General features: G+C 38.7%; 14 protein-coding genes across 14 annotated transcripts; 8 read left to right on the plus strand and 6 right to left on the minus strand.

Annotated features, from left to right (window-relative positions):
• Positions 1-6: 6 nt before the first annotated feature.
• Positions 7-1019, minus strand: Gasu_59240 (eukaryotic translation initiation factor SUI1 family protein). The gene is made up of 8 exons (XM_005702900.1): positions 762-1019; positions 641-712; positions 554-590; positions 396-497; positions 254-346; positions 159-192; positions 112-123; positions 7-66 (listed from the first exon to the last, which is right to left on the minus strand). Exons 1-8 carry the CDS (start codon positions 902-904, stop codon positions 35-37), a joined length of 525 nt encoding a protein of 174 aa, XP_005702957.1. The 5' UTR covers positions 905-1019; the 3' UTR covers positions 7-34.
• A 75-nt stretch (positions 1020-1094) lies between these two features.
• On the minus strand, positions 1095-1839 carry Gasu_59250 (uncharacterized protein). The gene has a single exon (XM_005702901.1). The coding sequence runs from the start codon at positions 1816-1818 to the stop codon at positions 1246-1248; it is 573 nt and encodes a 190-aa protein (XP_005702958.1). The 5' UTR covers positions 1819-1839; the 3' UTR covers positions 1095-1245.
• Positions 1840-2769: 930 nt separating this feature from the next.
• Gasu_59260 (ARID/BRIGHT DNA binding domain-containing protein) lies at positions 2770-4461 on the plus strand. The gene has a single exon (XM_005702902.1). The coding sequence runs from the start codon at positions 2918-2920 to the stop codon at positions 4418-4420; it is 1503 nt and encodes a 500-aa protein (XP_005702959.1). The 5' UTR covers positions 2770-2917; the 3' UTR covers positions 4421-4461.
• Positions 4462-4479: 18 nt separating this feature from the next.
• Positions 4480-5380, plus strand: Gasu_59270 (Trp repressor binding protein). Its single transcript, XM_005702903.1, has 4 exons — positions 4480-4616; positions 4661-4930; positions 4979-5119; positions 5172-5380. Exons 1-4 carry the CDS (start codon positions 4592-4594, stop codon positions 5351-5353), a joined length of 618 nt encoding a protein of 205 aa, XP_005702960.1. The 5' UTR covers positions 4480-4591; the 3' UTR covers positions 5354-5380.
• Positions 5381-5383: 3 nt separating this feature from the next.
• Positions 5384-6349, minus strand: Gasu_59280 (RNA-binding S1 domain-containing protein). The gene is made up of 2 exons (XM_005702904.1): positions 5719-6349; positions 5384-5667 (listed from the first exon to the last, which is right to left on the minus strand). The coding sequence occupies exons 1-2, from the start codon at positions 6299-6301 to the stop codon at positions 5411-5413; spliced, it is 840 nt and encodes a 279-aa protein (XP_005702961.1). The 5' UTR covers positions 6302-6349; the 3' UTR covers positions 5384-5410.
• Positions 6350-6369: 20 nt separating this feature from the next.
• On the plus strand, positions 6370-7220 carry Gasu_59290 (CCR4-NOT transcription complex subunit 9). Its single transcript, XM_005702905.1, has 4 exons — positions 6370-6445; positions 6492-6599; positions 6646-7068; positions 7116-7220. Exons 1-4 carry the CDS (start codon positions 6374-6376, stop codon positions 7155-7157), a joined length of 645 nt encoding a protein of 214 aa, XP_005702962.1. The 5' UTR covers positions 6370-6373; the 3' UTR covers positions 7158-7220.
• A 44-nt stretch (positions 7221-7264) lies between these two features.
• On the minus strand, positions 7265-8759 carry Gasu_59300 (stromal membrane-associated protein). Its single transcript, XM_005702906.1, has 4 exons — positions 8640-8759; positions 8498-8586; positions 8301-8452; positions 7265-8251 (listed from the first exon to the last, which is right to left on the minus strand). Exons 1-4 carry the CDS (start codon positions 8737-8739, stop codon positions 7333-7335), a joined length of 1260 nt encoding a protein of 419 aa, XP_005702963.1. The 5' UTR covers positions 8740-8759; the 3' UTR covers positions 7265-7332.
• Positions 8760-8769: 10 nt separating this feature from the next.
• Positions 8770-9910, plus strand: Gasu_59310 (uncharacterized protein). Its single transcript, XM_005702907.1, has 3 exons — positions 8770-8950; positions 8999-9099; positions 9159-9910. Exons 1-3 carry the CDS (start codon positions 8795-8797, stop codon positions 9220-9222), a joined length of 321 nt encoding a protein of 106 aa, XP_005702964.1. The 5' UTR covers positions 8770-8794; the 3' UTR covers positions 9223-9910.
• A 669-nt stretch (positions 9911-10579) lies between these two features.
• Positions 10580-12005, plus strand: Gasu_59320 (protein phosphatase 2 (formerly 2A), regulatory subunit B''). The gene is made up of 2 exons (XM_005702908.1): positions 10580-11151; positions 11206-12005. Exons 1-2 carry the CDS (start codon positions 10618-10620, stop codon positions 11962-11964), a joined length of 1293 nt encoding a protein of 430 aa, XP_005702965.1. The 5' UTR covers positions 10580-10617; the 3' UTR covers positions 11965-12005.
• A 4-nt stretch (positions 12006-12009) lies between these two features.
• Gasu_59330 (uncharacterized protein) lies at positions 12010-13483 on the plus strand. The gene is made up of 2 exons (XM_005702909.1): positions 12010-12109; positions 12162-13483. The coding sequence occupies exons 1-2, from the start codon at positions 12092-12094 to the stop codon at positions 13374-13376; spliced, it is 1233 nt and encodes a 410-aa protein (XP_005702966.1). The 5' UTR covers positions 12010-12091; the 3' UTR covers positions 13377-13483.
• Positions 13484-13494: 11 nt separating this feature from the next.
• Gasu_59340 (uncharacterized protein) lies at positions 13495-13879 on the minus strand. Its single transcript, XM_005702910.1, has 2 exons — positions 13595-13879; positions 13495-13546 (listed from the first exon to the last, which is right to left on the minus strand). The coding sequence occupies exons 1-2, from the start codon at positions 13790-13792 to the stop codon at positions 13517-13519; spliced, it is 228 nt and encodes a 75-aa protein (XP_005702967.1). The 5' UTR covers positions 13793-13879; the 3' UTR covers positions 13495-13516.
• Positions 13880-13959: 80 nt separating this feature from the next.
• On the plus strand, positions 13960-15130 carry Gasu_59350 (hydrolase). The gene is made up of 5 exons (XM_005702911.1): positions 13960-14098; positions 14157-14594; positions 14644-14799; positions 14861-14976; positions 15027-15130. Exons 1-5 carry the CDS (start codon positions 14021-14023, stop codon positions 15100-15102), a joined length of 864 nt encoding a protein of 287 aa, XP_005702968.1. The 5' UTR covers positions 13960-14020; the 3' UTR covers positions 15103-15130.
• A 9-nt stretch (positions 15131-15139) lies between these two features.
• Positions 15140-15530, plus strand: Gasu_59360 (F-type H+-transporting ATPase subunit epsilon). The gene is made up of 2 exons (XM_005702912.1): positions 15140-15344; positions 15396-15530. Exons 1-2 carry the CDS (start codon positions 15176-15178, stop codon positions 15446-15448), a joined length of 222 nt encoding a protein of 73 aa, XP_005702969.1. The 5' UTR covers positions 15140-15175; the 3' UTR covers positions 15449-15530.
• Positions 15531-16744: 1214 nt separating this feature from the next.
• Positions 16745-18219, minus strand: Gasu_59370 (elongation factor EF-Ts (mitochondria)). The gene has a single exon (XM_005702913.1). It carries the CDS (start codon positions 18186-18188, stop codon positions 17175-17177), a length of 1014 nt encoding a protein of 337 aa, XP_005702970.1. The 5' UTR covers positions 18189-18219; the 3' UTR covers positions 16745-17174.
• Between the last annotated feature and the right edge of the window lie 11 nt (positions 18220-18230).

Here is an 18230-nt window from a genome sequence, read left to right on the forward strand (position 1 = left end):
TCTTTCTTAAAAAGCGTGAACTTTCTTTTTGTTGTCATCCATTACATACAAGTATTCTTGAGGTACCTATCTATTCTAAATATAACCATCCAACCCAAATAACTCACTCACCAAAAATTGGTCCTTTAATAGATGCAAAGTCTCCTGCAAGTGATCACCCTGTATTTCAACTACTTCTCTCATATCGGGTGCCTAAAAGAGGTGTTCAAAACAGTAATAACTGATATGGCGTGTTATTCATATAACTACTTACTGTTACTACCGAAGCACCACAAGAAAATTGCTTTTTGCAGACCCTTGAAAACTCCGATAGTTTGACTCCAGTCTTATCCAAACCACTGATAATCTAAATCAATCAGCAACTTGACAGAGTTGGAAACAGGATATTTTCCTACTGTTACTTGCTTCCTTCCCTTTCTTTGTGCTCTGGCGATGACCACTTCAGGATTGATAGGGGATTTCTTCTTTGATGAACTATTATTGTTGCTTTCGACAGCCTTATGAACGTAAGCAATCATCTTCATCAGCCACACTATTGTTCTTCACAAAATACCTTTGAAAGAGAATCAGCCAAGGATACGTTCTTGAAACTAGTTTGTTGATGCGTTGAGAAAGCAAAGAAACAATAAAAAATACATACGCATCAGTTAATAAGCTTTCATCATAGGTAGAAAAGAGTTCTGGATAGTTTTCACGACGCCATAACAAACAACTAGCTTCGTGTCAACTTGGGAAGAAAAGGAAATCCAGACTTGAACTACCGTTGAAACTCTTCTGGACCGTTATATTCACAATATTCGAAAGGCAAACTACAGTTTCCACAATATATAACATTGTAAGGATATTGGTCTTGGTTTGTAAGACAAGTGGTCCCACGTTCTTCTGAAAATGAATGGGAAGCCATTAACCAACTTTAACCCAAAAAATGAGACAATACACACTTTATGTGAAGATCGATGACCTGCTTTGAGGAACAAACAAAACAACACAATATCTAATATGAGCTAGTAGAATAATAAGGAGAAGGTTGAGAATAGCCATATGAGTCTTCACTCCAGACATAGGTTGGAACTTGGAAATGGTATCCATATTCTAATAAACACTAAAAGCACAGTTGAGATATGGTTGTCTAAAGCAAGTCTGATAGACGTCTAACATACCTTGAGGCAACCATAACAACCCCAGTAACACTTTTTGAAAAAGGTTGGAATCTTCATTCAATAGTTAGTAAGCTGGAGTATGATTCTATTGTATGTCTCTTCTTACCTGAGGAGCAGTGCTACAAGTTGGTTGTGAGGTATAATAACCCTGGCCATAACCCCAAGAAGAGGACGTACTATAGCCATTTTCACTAGAACCCTCACTACTTACTTCATATGGACTGGTAGAATAAGTAGATGGATAAGAACTTGACAAGTATGTGCGAATGGATTGCTTCCAACTCAGTCGCTGGTAACTAGAAGAGGATGGTGTTGGAGTGGGTGTGGCTTCAGATGGACCAAAGTTGTATAGAAATTGGATAAACTCAAAGTATGGAAATTGATACTGACATATTATATAGTTGAGAAGTTGACATGCATCTACCTTTTGTATTGGACTTACCACTTGTTCACATTCATAGCAAAGTAGACACTTGTTTTCACAGTTCTTGTATACCTTTTCGGTATCCCAATCCCACGGTTCTGCAGATGGTGTACATGTAGGAGTTGGAGTAGGTGCTTCAGTATATTGTCTAGTGACCGTATCTTGTGCATGGATTGTACATATCCCAATATACGCAAATACGATTGCAACGAAGAATACCTTTGAAATTTTCATGTTCATTGTTTTAGAACACAAAATATTCAAGTTGCTTAGTATTTATAGTGTCATTTGTAGACAAGATGTTGCAGAAAAATGCAATGACGACAAGTTGTCATCATCGCATAAGAGAAGGACAACATTTAGGAAAATGGGAAAATCTCACTTGACCATCATCTCCAATATTGTGCACGACGAATCCCCTTTTTTTTGGGTAGCGGAACAAACGTTGTTCTTGTGTATATTTTCAATTGTAGCGATGACTTGGACATCGCATTTCAGTTCATGTATGCAGTGTCTTATAAGATTATTCCAAGCTAGTAGGAAACTCAGATAAACGATGGTCAAATAATACCTTGAGAATTTATTCTTCTGCAGTGATTATCCTATTATGACTCCACGGTTTCTATATATATATATATATATGAATAGATAGCCTTCGGTTGGTATTTCCATGGTCCGTGTATCTGCCCTTAGCAGCTATAATTCTTTCTTCGCGATTCGTATTCTATAGTGAATAATTTAGCCTCAGTTGTTAAATTATTATTCTCTATCAGTGCAAAGAGGGATCTTTATTGTCCAAAGATAGAATATTGGCTCCTTTGATATATTTGATCAACTCTGTCCTCAAAACCAGGATTCAACCATTTTGTTTCTCTTTCTATTGTTCGGTTGATATACAGAGCTTGCATACCACTGTATCCATATATTGTTGTTGAATAAAATCAAGTTGTCTTTCTGTACAAAGCCTAGAGTTGTTCAGATTCAAAACCTACCTTCATGTAGAAGATACTATAGGGAGATGCATTTGGATCTCCCAAGATGGAATGGCTAATCAATCCAATGATCTCCCTCTTTTGGATAGCAAAAATGGGAGGCGGATTTTTTCCCTCTACAGCTGTTACACATTGCCGAATGAATGGTTGAGAGTTGGGGGAGATTATTGCTCTCCATGATTTCGGCCTTGACAGTGTCGTGGGAGACGTAGGAATAGCTTTTGACCCATTGTTTTGAGCAATCATTGAGCAGTGGTGTGGATCTTGTGTATCCGCAGCGAGTTGCTCTGCACAAGATATCTCTTTGTTTAATCTGTGACATACAGGAAAGGTGACACTTTATGAATCAACAGGAAGGTCTACAATTTTTTCAAGGAGAATATAAACAAGACCACGTTTATTTACCTCATACTGGCTGGAAGCTGCATAATAGCTATTGGACTCCTACCCCTGCCTACAGTTACTATCCTTTATATCTCGTCAACGGACAACCCAATCATAGAAACGCCATATGGGAAGGTTACAGCATTTATCCAGAGGAGTATAAAGTGCCGCAGGGTATTTCTACACTCCATTCTCAAGAAGCCCAATCCAAGTTTGGAATTCAAGTATCTCATACTGACCCTAACAAAGAGAGTGATATTTACATTCTCTCAAAGGATCACTTAGGAAATGTTCACGAAGAGATACGCACAGGAAATACCTCCCCTTGCTCTGGAAGTGAGCAACCACTGGTGGACACGGGACAAAACAACCATATTATAGAACCAGTTCATGCATTCTTTGAAGAATGCTCCAATTGTAGTACTACTTCCAGTAGTTTTCGCTCCTCAATGGAAGAAATGAGAAATGAAGGTAAACAAAATTCTGCAGACAACTCTCAACGGAATGCTCCATCCAACTCAACTTCACGAGAAACCAAATGGAATTGCGATACAGAAGAAGAAAGTCATTTCTATCAATCTTTGTATGAATTAATGTCTAGAAGAGGACAACCAATCTTGCGTTTACCTACTTTAGGGTTTAAAGAGTTGGATCTTTTTAGGTTATTCAAGGAAGTGACTAGTAGAGGGGGTGTTGATTATGTTATTGCAAAGAAGCAATGGAAGGAAGTTGCAGATGCTTTAGGACTTCCAAGCTCCTGTACAGATTCTGGGTTTCGATTAAGGCTTCATTATATTCGCTATTTGGAGCCTTATGAAAGAACATATTTCACGCCACCTCCTGACATTATCAACTCATTATTCAAGTATAGAGGACGAAAACTGGGCAATCTGTATAGCAATCAACGAGCCAAACATCATACAAACAGAAAAAAGTGTATTTCGAAATCTCCCTCAATGGAAAGACCTGTTCGTTGTGTGCAAGTGACTGGATGTGAAGACAAGATGGAAAGAAACGAGCCATGTAATACTACGTCCCCAAAGAGACGGAAATATCCGAATAGAAAGACAGAGGAACAATTGGATAACGAAATTAAGCAATTGAACAACAATAGTTCGAGAGTTCCTGCTACATTTCAAGTGGATAATGATTTCCATCAAGTGAATAACTGCGAGATGGATAGTAGCTTCCTGACATCCTCTCCAGATGAATGCTCAAATAGGGACAAGTCCATACGTTTATTTGATCGGATAGGAGAATGTTCTTTAATGAGATATGTTGACCGATATTTGAATAAGCGTTGCTCAGAGTTGACTAATGTTCCTCGGCAGAATCTCGTTCATATGGCGGAGGAGCACTTTCAAAGTATGCATTTGTCACCTTCTGAAGAAGCAGAAACTTTGTTGAAGTTTCTTCAAGTAGTTTGCTGTGATAACAAATTATCATGTGAAGACTTTTAGTCGTATATCTTATTGTTTGAAATAAAAGATACTTGCTGTTCAAGAATGTCCTTTGGACAAGGAATTGGAGAGAGCTTGAATGGAATTTCGATTAGACTTGTGAGGTTTCTTTTAAGGGGGAAATTGAGAACGTTGGGTAGTTTCATTTTTGAAACTTTGGGTTCGTATAAAATGACGAAGATTCTGGTAGTTTATTGTAAGTTTCTTTTATTATAAATTATTTCTCTTACTCCTCTGTAGATTCTATGTATGGTCACATTAAGAAGATGGCCGATCAAGTGGTGGAAGGTGCCCAATCGGAGGGTTGCGAAGTCGAGCTGTATCAAGTTCCTGAGACTCTTTCTGATGATATTTTAAAGCTTCTTAAGGCACCTCCTAAACCTAGTGACCCTGTGCTGCGATTTGAACTTCACGATAAGCTCGTGGAAGCAGATGCCATTATATTCGGGTTTCCTACTCGCTTTGGTATGATGTGCGCACAAATGAAGGCTATGTTTGATTCACTTGGACGTAAGTTTGAGTACTTTCGTTATCTATGTTTATTCCGAGTTTTGTAAGATTTGTGGCAAAGTGGTCAACTTGTTGGGAAATTGGCGGGTATTTTTGTGTCAACCGGTACTCAAGGAGGAGGACAAGAAACAACAGCTTTAACTGCTATCACTCAGTTGGCACATTTGGGAATGATTTTTGTTCCTACAGGTTGGAATATTAATAGTATAGATCGTCTTTTCATAACCTTTGTTCTTTCTAGGATATTCTTATGGAAGTGACATGTTTGGCTTGAAGGAGCCTCAGGGTGGTTCTGCATATGGTGCGGGAACCTTTGCTGGTGCGGATGGAAGTCGTCAACCATCTGAGTTCGAGTTGGGTAGAGCCAAGCATCAAGGTTCTTATATTGCGAAGATTGCTAAGAAATACAGTGGTATTCAGTAAGCTACGTGGTATCATAGAAATTCATTTCCCTTATTATTGTGTTGCTTTATAAACTTGTTACGTTTCCACATATGACTCTGTTTCATTCGAGTTGGCACTAACCTCTGTTGGATTCTCTCCTTCTATTGATGGTCTCTCCAAGACGAGTTCCAAAGGTGGCCTGATGAGATTTCGTATCTTTGAGTCAACTTGTCGTATACTTAACCAAATTTTTCTCGTTCTCTCGTCAATCCGAGTAACTCTCGTTTCTACTTCATCTCCTAAAGCCAAGTTACTGGAACCTTCTCGGGGTACTTCCGTAAAAGGTAAAAATCCTATGTTCACGTCATTTCCTTTTTCTTGGAACCAAAACAAAGCATACGAACCATCACAAATGCAACCGAAATCTACAAAGGCTCCACTATCTGTCAAACGAACTATATTTCCTTTGACAATATCTTCCACTCGTACTTCACCCAACGGCTTTCGGCGACTCACAAACTGTCTATACTTTAGAGTCGTCAACCAAACCTTCCTCGAATCACTGTCGATGGACTTGACATATACTGTAATGGTATCACCAACTGTGACCGTTTCAAGGATATTTTTCACAAACTGGGTAGAAAGCTCTGATATATGTACAAGGACATCTTGTCCCAGACCAATATCCACGAAACAACCGTACGCCTTTTGTTTTAAAATCTTTGCAGTCAGTTCTTGACCAAGATAGAGTTGATCAAAGTTTATCGTTGCTTTAGATAAGGAAAGTACTTTTGGAGGGTCCAAAGCGTGGCCGGTTGGTTCCTCGTTCTGAAACTTACTAGATATGTTTCCCTTTGAGTTGTTTTGCAGCACTGAACAAAAACAGGATTTTCTGTTGGAAAACTTTTTTCTAATATTCAGTCGAGTGTTGACGACTGGAGAAGCCCAGAATAGAAAAGCATAGGAAATACTTTCAAAAGGTTTCATCTTGTAAAAGTGAATAGTCGGAAGAATCGATTCTCATTTTGGGTGTTGAAGAAAGGGTTAACATAATAGAAGATGGAAGATACTGAAGCCAATTCGGAAACAAGGCTCCATCAACTTGTAAAAAACTTGACTGCGATGGAAAAGGTAAGCACTCACTTCTAATTGAACGATTGCCTCATACCTTCTATAGAGAGAAGGTGCCCTTTTAGAGTTGAGCAAGAAGAGAGAGTCTTTCCCCAACTTAGCTCCAGTCTTATGGCACTCTTTTGGCACAGTTGCAGCATTATTACAAGAACTGGTATGTTTTGTTCTCAAGATTGTTAGTCAGCTGAATTGGGACTTAGGTTGCCATTTATCCATCACTTTCGCCACCTACTTTGACTGCACATGCCTCTAATCGTGTCTGTAACGCTTTGGCGTTGTTGCAGTGTGTGGCTTCACATCCGGAGACAAGAACTCCCTTTCTGAACGCGCATATTCCTCTGTTTCTTTATCCTTTTCTCAACACAGTTTCCAAGACCAGACCTTTTGAATATTTGCGTCTCACTTCCTTGGGAGTCATTGGTGCTTTGGTAAAGATGGACGACCCAGAAGTAATAAACTTCTTGCTTACGACGGAAATAATCCCGTTATGCTTGCGAATTATGGAGACTGGTTCGGAACTTTCGAAAACAGTTGCTACTTTCATTTTACAAAAGGTTCTGCTGGACGACTTTGGATTACAATATATTTGTCATACAGCAGAAAGATTTTATGCTGTATCCACAGTATTAAGTAATATGGTCAATGCTCTGGTTGAACAACCTTCAGCAAGACTTCTGAAACACATAGTTCGCTGTTATCTCCGTTTGAGTGATAATCCTAGAGCAAGGGAAGCACTTCGACAGCATTTACCAGCCGCGTTACAAAATGGCACTTTCTCAAAAGTATTAGAAGAAGACCCTTCGACGAGAAGATGGTTATCTTCACTCTTGTACGCTTTAGGAGGAGAACAATATAGCTTGAATTCCAATATTTAACATTTATTTACATCAAGTATCAAAGCCTTGGAAGACACCATCATCGTCGCTTGTTGGGTTGACCACAGCATTGGAGTCTTTACGAGGAAGAGCGTTGGAGAGGGATAACAAGTCTTCGAAGGGATCTGTTGTGACTTCAGAGCCTTCCGACTTGGAAGGATGTTGATCGAAAGTTGTCTGTTCCCTTACTGCATTATTAGCGGTCCTTGTGGAGTTACTAGGCATGGTTGGCTTCATTTCAACTGATTCATTTCTTTGCGAAACCAAATGACTCGCATTATTTTCACTATCATTATCTTGAAATAAATAATGGAAAGAATCTTTGGAATTGTTTGCAGCAGGTTGCACTGAAACTTGTTTGTACAAGTCCAAAATTTTGTTTCGTATCTCTTCTCGTTGATAGTTTTGTTCTTGTTGTGAAGACCCTGGTATTTGTTCCGCAGTGACAAAGTCTTCAAATTCTTCTTCAAAATTGGCAAAGTTGGCATTCTCTTCTTCCTCGGTAACATTTTTCTTGGAATGCTCCAGAGTCCCATTGTTGTATGATGTATTTGTGCCTTGTGTTTCAAAGTCTTCTTGATCTATCAAAGAGCCTTCTACAAGATATCTATGATGAGGTTGTTGGTTTTCAGGAGAACGAGGAGCCTGCGTCGATTGAGAGCCATGTATTAAAATCCAATCCACCGCTTGCATAATATCTCCTCGAGACTTGCTCAGTGCAGTCATTGCGTCGTCTCTTCGAAAGCCCATTTCCAATAACACTCTCAACGCTGGAGAAGACAAGTCGCGATCGTCAAAATGTCTACTGGGAACATAAATATCCTCTCTAAATGAATTTTGAGTTCGCTGCGCACTAATTCTACTCTGAGACTCTAAACGATTTCTATCTTCTTCTTTCATGAACAACTTTTTCTCATATTTATCTCTAATCCTAATCCCACTTTTCAGTAACAGCACTCGAAACCAGGTTCCCAAAGTACCATCTTTCCAATACATCAAGTTCCTCTGATGAAGGGCGTCGGAACCCTCTTGGAAGGTTGGCCTCATAGAGTTGTCTACCTTTAGCATTTCCCAAGTTCTTTATACGTTCCAGTTGTTCCTTACTCCAACGGTCCAAAGTACATGAACGGACCTATTTCTTCTTAGCCTCGTTTCTAACACAATAGGCAACACATACTTGCGATACGTGAACTCCCAACTTTCTATGAAGTGAAGAACAAGTCATACAAAGAAAAACACCCAAGTTGACAGACGCCCAACGTGGACCTTGGAAAGAATGGTAAGACCCCTCAATATTCAACTACTGTGACAAACTCAACCTGTTGCTCCACAATCTGCACACACTTTATTTTCAGGTTGTGCCATAAGTTCTCCTAATATATGTGCTTGTTGCTGTTCCGTAGTATCGTTTCCACTCATTGATGATTGCTTCGGCTGCTGCTTTCAAAGACAAATCCAATACGATAAAAGTAAAATGAGTTGGGCAGTCATGAACAGTCAAAACGACGACCCTAGAAGACCTTCTCAAGTTGTTCCCTTTCAACCTCCACGGAAGGAAGAAGAAACAACAATAACTGATTTTTTCTCCATGACTTCTATGAGCTTTGGTATGCTGGCTGTGGTTATGAAGGTAAGTAGTCTTTTGGTATCAGTGTTGTGTTGCGTGAACGTGGGTTAGGTACGATATTTTGCTTGGCTCAGTTTTATTATGGCTGTAGCTTATGCTTCTAATTCTCGTTTCTCTCAAGTAGAAGTGAAGCAGTTGGTATCATCTATTGGGTGAGTAGATACGACAATTATATTTACAGGGTCTTGGAATATTTATTTTCCAACTTTAGCCTCAGTATCGTTATACTGTTAATATCCTATTTGTCACCGTCTCCTCCAAGAAGGGTTGGTTAGAGAGGGATGGAAGTTCACTTTCCAAATCTTTTAGGAGTACGCGCATTTGTTTCTATAATTTCTCTCAAGTCGTGCAAAGTAAATCCTGGAAAGCTTGGCTGAAAGAATATTTGCGATAAACGCACTTCCCATGAAGGAAAACCTGCGAGTGATGGAACACTTCCAAATATTACAACAACTTCTGGTTCAGAACCAATCATTGCACCCTCAGCACCCCTGTTGAGAAAGTCTAACACATACGTCTTCCTTGAATCCATAGGTAACGTTCGGTAGATATCCAACTTTGTATTGATGAATTGGAAGAAACCTTGGATGATGGAAAGATGAGCATCTTCCGAACGGAGCAGGTTCAAAGTAAACACCCTTCGACTTCTATGAGAAAGCTGAACAATATAAAACCCTGCGTTTCTGTTTTCCACTGTACACGTTAGTCTTCGAAAACAGGTCACTTCTCTATCTACGTCGTAGTTTGGAAAGTTTTCTATGCTCCAAAATGCACATATTCTTTCAACCCAAGGTTTCCAATCTACTACTTGGTTGTCTACAAAAGTTAGTACAGTAATTCCCAACGAAAAACACCAAAAGATGAGGTTGATCAAGTTCAAACAGACACTTGTCTCCTCTTGAATACCGTCGTTCCGGACAATACCCAAGTGCTTCACTTGCACTTCACTCCTTCTATGTTGTTCTACTTGAGAAGGAAGTAACAGGTTTTTTACCTTTTCTGAGAATAGTTCCAAGTATTCCACTATATAAAATAAACAGTATAAAATGTAATAAAGTACTCGAGCAATTGTCAGACAAACACGTTGCATTCAAAACTCAGCTCGAAGGAAAATCTTTTTACGAGATGCCCTGTCGATGATACACACACACACATGTACTGAATTGAGTCGCTCAACTTGAAAACTTTAGAGTTCCAACGATCATAGCAATTCAAATAATGTATAACATCTTTGAGATTCATAACCTTTCTTTGACGATGAAATGAATCAACCTGTTATCTGTGAGTTTACTGAAATAACGACAAGTATACCACATCCTTTCTTCTTGAAAGGATACAATCATACAATATTCAAAGACTAGCTAAGACACAAGTGTTTCCTTGAAATGAATATCTCCAACTTTTATGCTTGGGTACATTAGACATTCGATTTAGACTATACCAAGAAAACCTTGTAGTTTTGCTGTTTCATTCATTTAGCTACAGAGTTTTATATTTTCCAATGATTGCATAAAGATTCTTTTTAACTGTGATAGATTTCAAAGAGGCCCTTTACAAAATAAATAAATAGATAAATACTGTCCTGGAGGAAATTGAGGAAATACTGAAAGGATGAAAAATGGCCATTTCGAATTTGAAAACTATTGGTTGGCCACGTATTGAAGCGGGCCATGAGCGATCAAGCAGACTTATTAGACCATTCTCACAACCTTCGTGTTTCTGCAGATATAATAGTCCGACAAAATATTTTCGAACGACTACATGCAACGCTTCCAGATGCCAAACTATTCAACTCAAACGAATTCTTGGACAAATTCTTTAAGAAACCTGATGATGAAAAAGAAAGGATAATGGATTATGGTAGCTTCCGTTTCTTTGCGGAAACTATTCAACCCAATAGTCAAACGTCACTATTCTTCGACCATTTTGCCTTTCTATCTCCTTGTAGTTTTCTTCTTCTTCCAAGGACTGAAAATGAATGTTTGAGGGATACCACACTGATGTATTATTGTAATAAGAAACACTTGGCAGTACAGTTCATATTGAAGTTGGCATTATTTTACTGTGAAGATTCAAATGGCGTTATTTCTGAAGCATCTTTTCAAGCATTTGTGGAAAATGAATTAATTGCAGCTTCATCTGAGCTCAAAAGCAAGTTGAATCCCTCCTTTTATCCTTATTATTCATGTACAGTGAGTAGAAAGGCAAGTGTACATTCTCTTCTTTGATTATGTTTTAACTTGTATCTATACGTTTAGGTTTTCTTCTTTTTAGACTCTCCCAGAAGAGGATTTATCAAACTACAGAGTTTCATTAACAGTAAACTGTTTTTGGAATGTCTGGACGCAACCACGTCACATTCCATGGATGATAGCGCATCACAAAATAGTCTTCAAAGCTGGTTCTCTGCCGAGAGTGCTTTATATATGTATGAAAAATACCTCGAGTTAGATTTGGACGGTAATGGAATGCTGAGCAAGTCTGAGCTCTCACGGTTTGGAAATGGAACATTAACAAACACTTTTTTGTCTCGATTCTTCGAAGAATGTGTTTCTTACAAGAACGATGAATCTTCACAAGAGGAAATAGACTACAGAGTTTATTTGGATCTTGTGCTCATATTAACAAATATTTCATCCAAGCCCGCACTCCATATTCTGTTTCGTATTCTGGATAGCAGAGGTCGTGGAGCATTGAATGTTTATGATTTCAATCTTTTCTACAAAGATTTGAAGGCTTATCTCGATCGCATAGGAATTGAAACTCCTCCATTTGAACATTTGTTATCTGAAATTTTCGATATGGTTCGTCCAGTCAATAGTTGGGAGATTACACAAAAGGATTTGGAGTGTTCAGGTTGCGCTGGGACAGTTGTTGGAATTCTCATCGATGCCACTGTTTTTATTGAATATGAAAATAGAGAAGCTGTAACAGGTGTGGATGAGAATGACATAGATGCAGAGGTAATGGCCATATACGATGAAGAAGCTGAAGCAGCTGCAATTTCCGTACTTTAGATAAATGTTTATGACTTGTCCATAAAATGAAATGTCATAGATTGACTTTTGTATCTATCACAGCTTAACGCAATTCATTGATCGTCCACGAAGGATTTTGAAGAGAGTTAAAGAGTTTTGACTAGTTATGGACTCACCTACTGAAGTATGTTGTTTTCTAAAGTCTTTTTCTATCCAATTGAGTTTTATTATGAAAGGACGTAGTTGAAATATTTGGGTCCCAAGTTGATTCAAGTGACGAAGAAATTAAGAGAACAACTAGGGCGAAAGGAGTAGAGAGAAGTAGAGATGAGGAACAAGAAGAAACATATAGTTCGCCTAAGAACAAAAGACTTAAAAAGTCTCGAAATACTAAGCTTGGTGAAGAAGATGAACCGAACCGTTTCACTACAAGAGAAGACACACAAGAGACCAGGTTCCCAACTGACGAAAAAGGAAACAAGTACCGAATCCCGCGTAAAAAGAATTCTAAGAGGCGTCATACTGCAACTGAAAAGAAGCATAAAACTAGTTCTTTAGAAATGAACTTGCGAAATGACGAGTCGGATGAGGAACAGTTTGTTGAAAGTGATGACAACCAAGACGCACCTGCAGAAAGTTCAAAAGTAGATGACTTGTTATCTAACTTGAAGAAATCAAAAAACAAAAAGGAAGAAAAGAATATAAAAGATTTAACAGAAGAAGTGGATAATTTTCTGAGAAGAATGATGAAAGCTGCAGATGATGACTTGTTAGCTTTAAAAGCTGGTAAACCCGCTACCAATAAATTGAAGTTGGTGGAAGAGGTAGAAAAGAATCTGAGGCGAGTTGAATACCGTGAATTGTTTTTAGAGCAAGGTTTACTTTCAGTAGTGAAACGTTGGTTAGATCCTCTTCCTGATGGAAGTCTACCGAATGCTAGTTTGCGCTCTCGTCTATTGAAAATGTTAGATGAGTTTCCTGTAGATAATTCATGGATGGAGCTTCTTAGATCGAGTGACATTGGACGTGCTGTAAAATATATTTCAGTGAATGATCGAATGGAATCTACACGTCGTCTAGCCAAGGATTTGGTTGAAAAGTGGATTCGTCCAGTCTTCAACGCAAAGACGGACTATCGCGATTTTCAAACACAGTTTCGACGTGTTCCTGTGGAAGAAATTGGAGAGTTGCAAAGTTCTGCGTCATCCGCTCACAACGAAGACAATATATCCAAGCGATTAAAGATTCCAACATATCGTGCGGCTATTCCACAACCAGTATCATTTAATTTCCAAGCAATGCCTGATAGCTCACATATTGCAGAGGCACTCGAAGAACGTAAAGGTATAGTTCAACCGGCAGCTCTTCGTAAGATAGAACGACGATCTTCATCTCGTTCTCAATATCGAAGCAAGCCTTCTCGGGTTGAGGATTATGCAAGTATTTCATAAGATTTGAGAATACAACCGGAATAAAGCTGTGGCATTAATAAGCCATTGCAGTGTAGACAGCTATCCAAACAAAGAGAAATAACGCAAATGAACTCCAAGCAGCTTCTTGTTGTACAGTACCCCAACCACCAAAGTCGTCTTCATCCAAATCTAAGAACCACTTGAAATATCTAAAGTGCACTTGAAGGGATGTCTTTTTCAACGAGTAACCAACTTACGCTTGCGAAATGGTGAACCAGAGGGATATATATAGAATAAAACCTGGTAAGCCGGTCAGCTTGAGAAAACCGAATAAGCATCCTATCAACAGCGCAGTAACGTGACGGATCCAAAAAAGAACGTCTAATATTTCGTCCTGTGTGTTGATAATAAGTGAAGTTTATTAAAGCATAAGAAATAGGGTCACCTTTTCCCATAAAGTGTCAGGGTTCAATGCCTTTTGCCATAAACTTCGATCCATTGTTCCTTCTATAAGAATTGTCTAAACCGTATAATGGATCGATGTACATGTGCAATATTATATAATAGCGATACCTGTTCACTTCATTTTGATAAAACATTCAAAAGAAAACAAGTCATTCTCTTCTTGGCTCTTTGGGGTTGAAATGATTTTCCAAGATTCTCTGTAGGAGTCCGTACTTCTCATGTCTCTAGTCAATGGACTTTTGTATGCAGCGGTTACTTTGGTTGGAAGTTTAGTAGCGGGACTTTATGTTTTTCAGGTATACACTTCAAATTCTGTAGTCAATAACCATAACTTCGAACCATATATTTGGATAGGAAAACCTTTTATATCATCCCTCCATTCCAACTCGCCGCTATGAGGAAAACCCTAACGATTATTTAATGGCATACAGAGATATATTTCTAGAAACTGAAGATGGAATAAGAATTCATGGTTGGCTAGTTTTACAATCGGACTCACGCAAGGCGCCAACATTCTTGTATTTTCACGGAAACGCAGGAAACATAAGTCACCGACTGTCTGACGTGCAACACTTTTACAGTAGAGTTGCCTGTAACGTGCTTATGGTAAGCTATCGTGGCTATGGAGATAGCGAAGGAAGACCTTCTGAAAAGGGTATCCAACGGGATGCCGCTGCTGCTTTTCGTTTCATTCGTTCTTGTGAACTGATAGATCCTAGACAACTTTTTGTATTTGGAAGAAGTATTGGGGGTGCAGTCGCTATCTCTTTGGCTCAGCGGTTTCAACGAGAAGTAAGTTTTTATTACAGTTGAAAAGTCTGCCAATTCGTCTGTTTCTTAGATAAAAGGAGTTGTCGTTGAAAATACTTTTACTTCGATCGATGATATGATTGACTATGTTTTGCCAGCTCTTCGTTGGTGTAAATTTTTGAATAGAAACAAATGGAATTCTGCTGCCAGTGTATCTTCTTTGACTTGCCCTATTCTTTTTCTTTCCGTAAGAGAATGCCCCTCTTCAACAGTTTGAAAGCAAAGTCTTATTCTTGTATGTGGAATAGGGCCTTCGTGATGAACTTGTTCCACCAAAGTTGATGCAACAGTTGTATGATCTTGCCACTCATTCGGTATATCGTCAAATGGTTACCTTCCCAGATGGGACTCATAATGATACTTGGTATGTATCAGACGACATACTAAAAGTGGTGTATATAACGTGGACAATAGGTTTCGAGGAGGAAGTGCGTATTACGATGCTATTGCTGCTTTTGTTCATAAAGCATTGTCCATTTCAGATAAATAAAAACTTTTTCAAATAGGAATGGAATTCCCTTTTCATCATCGCCGATTGGCACAGTTGAGGGGAAAAACTTGGAATGGTTCAACAATGGAGAGCAGCAGGTCTTACTTACTTGCGTTATGCAAATATATGTGCAGATTTTGTACGCAAAGCTTTGAAGGAACCAAAAAGAACAGAAGCACTGTCAAGGACTACCTTTGAGATGACCAAAAGTGAGTGGAGCGAAGGAAAGGTAGCTAAAAGAGGTAAGTGGGGTGAGAGAAGTGATAGAGAATGTCTTACGAATATGATTGAAGAATCCCTTACGCAAGAGGCTGAAAGGAATAATGTTTCGAGCAGCAACAAATGAGTCACTTAAGAATAAACATTCTTCCAAGTGGAAACAAGTTGGTTTTGACTAGACAAAAGTCGCTGGAGTCACTTTGTTCTTTCGGCAACTTGTAGACTACAACTTTTTTATCCGTCTCCTTAACACTTTCCTAGTTTTTCAAGTTGATTCCTACGAACTCTAATTCGTTGCCACGCGAAAGCTTCATTCTATAATACTTTGAGCTGATAGTTTTAAAATACACCGGAAACGCAAAGATTCTTAAACTGTGATAAGCTTGCCTATATGATGAGTTTCAGGGTTAAGACAACAAAATGGCAAAGATTGACTACAGCTTGGCTACATTGCATTTCACAAAAAATGATCAATTCTTATTACAAAGAAGCTACTCCTCTTCTTGTATTTAGAATTTAGTTATTTTGCTTGCACTTTCAATATCTCTATATCATATTTCTATTTCCCAGTAATAAAGTTAACCTTTTGTGCAATGTCACTGGCTCAAAATTCACGAACGGATGGAATTTCATAAGCATTCTCTCTTTAACTCTATCGAATAAATAAGGATGAAGGATAAAAGGATTCTATCTTGTAAGATTACATCCAGGAAGAGAATACAAATACACGAAGAAAACAAAAACACTTAGTCTTTGCATGAATTCCTTTGGACATGAGAGGAGACTTGTGAAACAAGAAAAAAGACACAAAGTATTTGGCGCAAAGAAGCTTATATCTTAATGAATCATCTTTGGTTCTGAAATGAGTCAAAAAGAAAGCCTTTCACAGTATTCCTGTTACAACTATACTTTCCCTTCACAGTCGAGGAATGGAGCAAACAGTCTCAATCCTAACACTTTTTCAGAAAATACTCTTACCAGTCGCAAGGCAATCGACTCGAGTGACTGCCTCTCTTTGTCAACAAGTCACTATGTCAGGATGTTGAAGCAAAAGTATCAAAGAAACGGCAGAGAAAACCGACATAAAAACAAAGTCTTCGAAAAATGCAGTGCGTATCATCAAAGTTTACCAACAACAACTAGTATTGGAAACCATTCGTCCTTTGAAGATGAAAATGCTCGGAAGCAGTCACATGAAACGGAAAATGAAGTCGTTCTTCAATCTCCTATTCGAAAGACTCGTATCGTCTCTGGCAATGATGATGAATTTGCAACTTATCGAGAAGCGCTAGTAAAGCAAGCAACAATTGAGAACGAAACACTTTCATCAATCGAAATTCAGCAGTTGTTCCAGCAGCAACTAGTGTTTCAAGAAGAATTGCGAACAATTCAAAACAACTTGCAAAATTTGGAAGAAATATTGAAGGAAGCTCAATACGATAGGACTCAACAAGATAAGAATCTCCAAAATTTCATGCAAAAATTCGAAGAAAAGGTAAGATACTTTGGCTTTTCTCGACACTCTCCAGTTCTACTGATTTATTAAGTTTAAAGCAAATATAGAAAGGATGAAAGACAACATCTCATCCTCTATCCAAGAAACAAAACAACTACTTTCTTTCAAGCTTGTGGAACTTCATAATACTATCGCCGAAATTCATTCTTGCCTATTGGCAAGCACAGAAACCATCCCTAATGAGCAAGAAGAAGATGTGACTTTCAATCAAAAATAACAAAAACTCCCAAAAAGGACGATGTGCTTTAAACTGACCAGATAAACCAAAGCTTCTCAAGATCAGCCCTCTAAAAATCAGAAATTAACCAAAAAATTATCGAGGTAAACCAAAGATATGTCAAGCTTTTTTGCCAACAGCAAGTCTTAAATAATCTCCGATGAATACTTGGAAGCCTACTTCTTCCGAAAGTTCCTCAATATAACGAGCAACGTTCCTTGGCTTTGATAACTGTTGGTCGCGTATAAACGATTGATCCATAAGAACAACTTCTTCAAAAAACTTGCGAAGTCTGCCATCTACCATTTTGTGTATAGCATGATCGGGTTTCCCGGTAGACATTGCTTGTTCAACAAGTATGCCACGCTCTTTTTCCAAAACATCGTCTGGAATATCACCTCTTCTTATATATTGCGGATTGGACGCCGTAATGTGCATACATAATTCTTTTCCAGCGTCTTTGATTATATCCTCAACTCCTGGCTTTGGTTTAGTATCCTTCGACCAACACAGCGACACAAGGCTGACAATTTTACCAAGTGAGTCATTCAACTTGTTGTGAACGTAGCTGGAGATGACTCCCACGTCACCTACTGATAAATAGAAAGCATTCGACAACGTAATTTTTTCTCCCAGAGTTGCTACGGTTTGGAAAATAGTGTCTTCCCCTGAGATTTCCTTGGATTGGTCAGGTAAAGTGCGGTTCTTAAGTTTTTCAATCTCTTCAGGAGATAACCGGCATATCTTTCCAGGGCTGTAACCATTAGGGGTAACAGAAAGTACAGCTCGGCAGAGATGTGTTGTCAGATTCTGAAATTCTTTAGTCTTCGCAACAAAATCGCTTTCACAGTTGACTTCAACTGCCGCCACTGACTTGCCATCTTTGGAAAAAAGTGCTGCAACTAGACCGTCATCGGCTGAACGATCCTTCTTCTTCGAAGCTAGTTCTACTCCACGCCTTCGAAGCCACTCTATAGCAGACTCGAAAGTTTCTTCCTCTTCTAAAGCTTTTTTGATTTCAGAAAGTGGTGCTCCAGTCTGCTTTCTCAGTTCTTTTATTTGCTCAATTGGAACGACACGAGAAGTGTAAAACCTTTTTGCAAAGTCTCGGAGACCCCAAGCAAGGCCAGTCATATATGCAAATTTTTATTGTGGACATTTTCCAGTGGTGGTACA

The sequence above is a fragment of the Galdieria sulphuraria genome (genome assembly GCF_000341285.1).
Source record: "Galdieria sulphuraria unplaced genomic scaffold scaf_65, whole genome shotgun sequence".
In the NCBI taxonomy this organism is placed as follows: Eukaryota; Rhodophyta; class Bangiophyceae; order Galdieriales; family Galdieriaceae; genus Galdieria; species Galdieria sulphuraria.

What these genes read in the sequence shown, in the direction of transcription:
- Gasu_59240 (XM_005702900.1), bottom strand. Translation starts at nt 904, where the DNA reads ATGGCTTCCCATTCATTTTCAGAAGAACGTGGGACCACTTGTCTTACA. An exon ending in AGGGAAGGAAGCAAGTAACA is followed by an intron (nt 347 to 395) that starts GTAGGAAAATAT and finishes TGATTGATTTAG; the next exon opens with ATTATCAGTGGTTTGGATAA. An exon ending in GTGGTGCTTCGGTAGTAACA is followed by an intron (nt 193 to 253) that starts GTAAGTAGTTAT and finishes CACCTCTTTTAG; the next exon opens with GCACCCGATATGAGAGAAGT.
- Gasu_59250 (XM_005702901.1), bottom strand. Translation starts at nt 1,818, where the DNA reads ATGAAAATTTCAAAGGTATTCTTCGTTGCAATCGTATTTGCGTATATT.
- Gasu_59260 (XM_005702902.1), top strand. Translation starts at nt 2,918, where the DNA reads ATGAATCAACAGGAAGGTCTACAATTTTTTCAAGGAGAATATAAACAA.
- Gasu_59270 (XM_005702903.1), top strand. Translation starts at nt 4,592, where the DNA reads ATGACGAAGATTCTGGTAGTTTATT. An exon ending in TATGTTTGATTCACTTGGAC is followed by an intron (nt 4,931 to 4,978) that starts GTAAGTTTGAGT and finishes GAGTTTTGTAAG; the next exon opens with ATTTGTGGCAAAGTGGTCAA. An exon ending in AATGATTTTTGTTCCTACAG is followed by an intron (nt 5,120 to 5,171) that starts GTTGGAATATTA and finishes TGTTCTTTCTAG; the next exon opens with GATATTCTTATGGAAGTGAC.
- Gasu_59280 (XM_005702904.1), bottom strand. Translation starts at nt 6,301, where the DNA reads ATGAAACCTTTTGAAAGTATTTCCTATGCTTTTCTATTCTGGGCTTCT. An exon ending in TTTCGGTTGCATTTGTGATG is followed by an intron (nt 5,668 to 5,718) that starts GTTCGTATGCTT and finishes ACGTGAACATAG; the next exon opens with GATTTTTACCTTTTACGGAA.
- Gasu_59290 (XM_005702905.1), top strand. Translation starts at nt 6,374, where the DNA reads ATGGAAGATACTGAAGCCAATTCGGAAACAAGGCTCCATCAACTTGTA. An exon ending in CAGCATTATTACAAGAACTG is followed by an intron (nt 6,600 to 6,645) that starts GTATGTTTTGTT and finishes ATTGGGACTTAG; the next exon opens with GTTGCCATTTATCCATCACT. An exon ending in GATTTTATGCTGTATCCACA is followed by an intron (nt 7,069 to 7,115) that starts GTATTAAGTAAT and finishes ACCTTCAGCAAG; the next exon opens with ACTTCTGAAACACATAGTTC.
- Gasu_59300 (XM_005702906.1), bottom strand. Translation starts at nt 8,739, where the DNA reads ATGAGTGGAAACGATACTACGGAACAGCAACAAGCACATATATTAGGA. An exon ending in TGCAGATTGTGGAGCAACAG is followed by an intron (nt 8,587 to 8,639) that starts GTTGAGTTTGTC and finishes ATTCTTTCCAAG; the next exon opens with GTCCACGTTGGGCGTCTGTC. An exon ending in TGGGAGTTCACGTATCGCAA is followed by an intron (nt 8,453 to 8,497) that starts GTATGTGTTGCC and finishes AAGAAGAAATAG; the next exon opens with GTCCGTTCATGTACTTTGGA.
- Gasu_59310 (XM_005702907.1), top strand. Translation starts at nt 8,795, where the DNA reads ATGAGTTGGGCAGTCATGAACAGTCAAAACGACGACCCTAGAAGACCT. An exon ending in TGCTGGCTGTGGTTATGAAG is followed by an intron (nt 8,951 to 8,998) that starts GTAAGTAGTCTT and finishes AACGTGGGTTAG; the next exon opens with GTACGATATTTTGCTTGGCT. An exon ending in CAGTTGGTATCATCTATTGG is followed by an intron (nt 9,100 to 9,158) that starts GTGAGTAGATAC and finishes TTCCAACTTTAG; the next exon opens with CCTCAGTATCGTTATACTGT.
- Gasu_59320 (XM_005702908.1), top strand. Translation starts at nt 10,618, where the DNA reads ATGAGCGATCAAGCAGACTTATTAGACCATTCTCACAACCTTCGTGTT. An exon ending in CATGTACAGTGAGTAGAAAG is followed by an intron (nt 11,152 to 11,205) that starts GCAAGTGTACAT and finishes CTATACGTTTAG; the next exon opens with GTTTTCTTCTTTTTAGACTC.
- Gasu_59340 (XM_005702910.1), bottom strand. Translation starts at nt 13,792, where the DNA reads ATGGGAAAAGGTGACCCTATTTCTTATGCTTTAATAAACTTCACTTAT. An exon ending in TGGTTCACCATTTCGCAAGC is followed by an intron (nt 13,547 to 13,594) that starts GTAAGTTGGTTA and finishes AGTGCACTTTAG; the next exon opens with ATATTTCAAGTGGTTCTTAG.
- Gasu_59350 (XM_005702911.1), top strand. Translation starts at nt 14,021, where the DNA reads ATGTCTCTAGTCAATGGACTTTTGTATGCAGCGGTTACTTTGGTTGGA. An exon ending in CGGGACTTTATGTTTTTCAG is followed by an intron (nt 14,099 to 14,156) that starts GTATACACTTCA and finishes ATATTTGGATAG; the next exon opens with GAAAACCTTTTATATCATCC. An exon ending in CTCAGCGGTTTCAACGAGAA is followed by an intron (nt 14,595 to 14,643) that starts GTAAGTTTTTAT and finishes TCTGTTTCTTAG; the next exon opens with ATAAAAGGAGTTGTCGTTGA.
- Gasu_59360 (XM_005702912.1), top strand. Translation starts at nt 15,176, where the DNA reads ATGGTTCAACAATGGAGAGCAGCAGGTCTTACTTACTTGCGTTATGCA. An exon ending in AGGAAAGGTAGCTAAAAGAG is followed by an intron (nt 15,345 to 15,395) that starts GTAAGTGGGGTG and finishes ATATGATTGAAG; the next exon opens with AATCCCTTACGCAAGAGGCT.
- Gasu_59370 (XM_005702913.1), bottom strand. Translation starts at nt 18,188, where the DNA reads ATGACTGGCCTTGCTTGGGGTCTCCGAGACTTTGCAAAAAGGTTTTAC.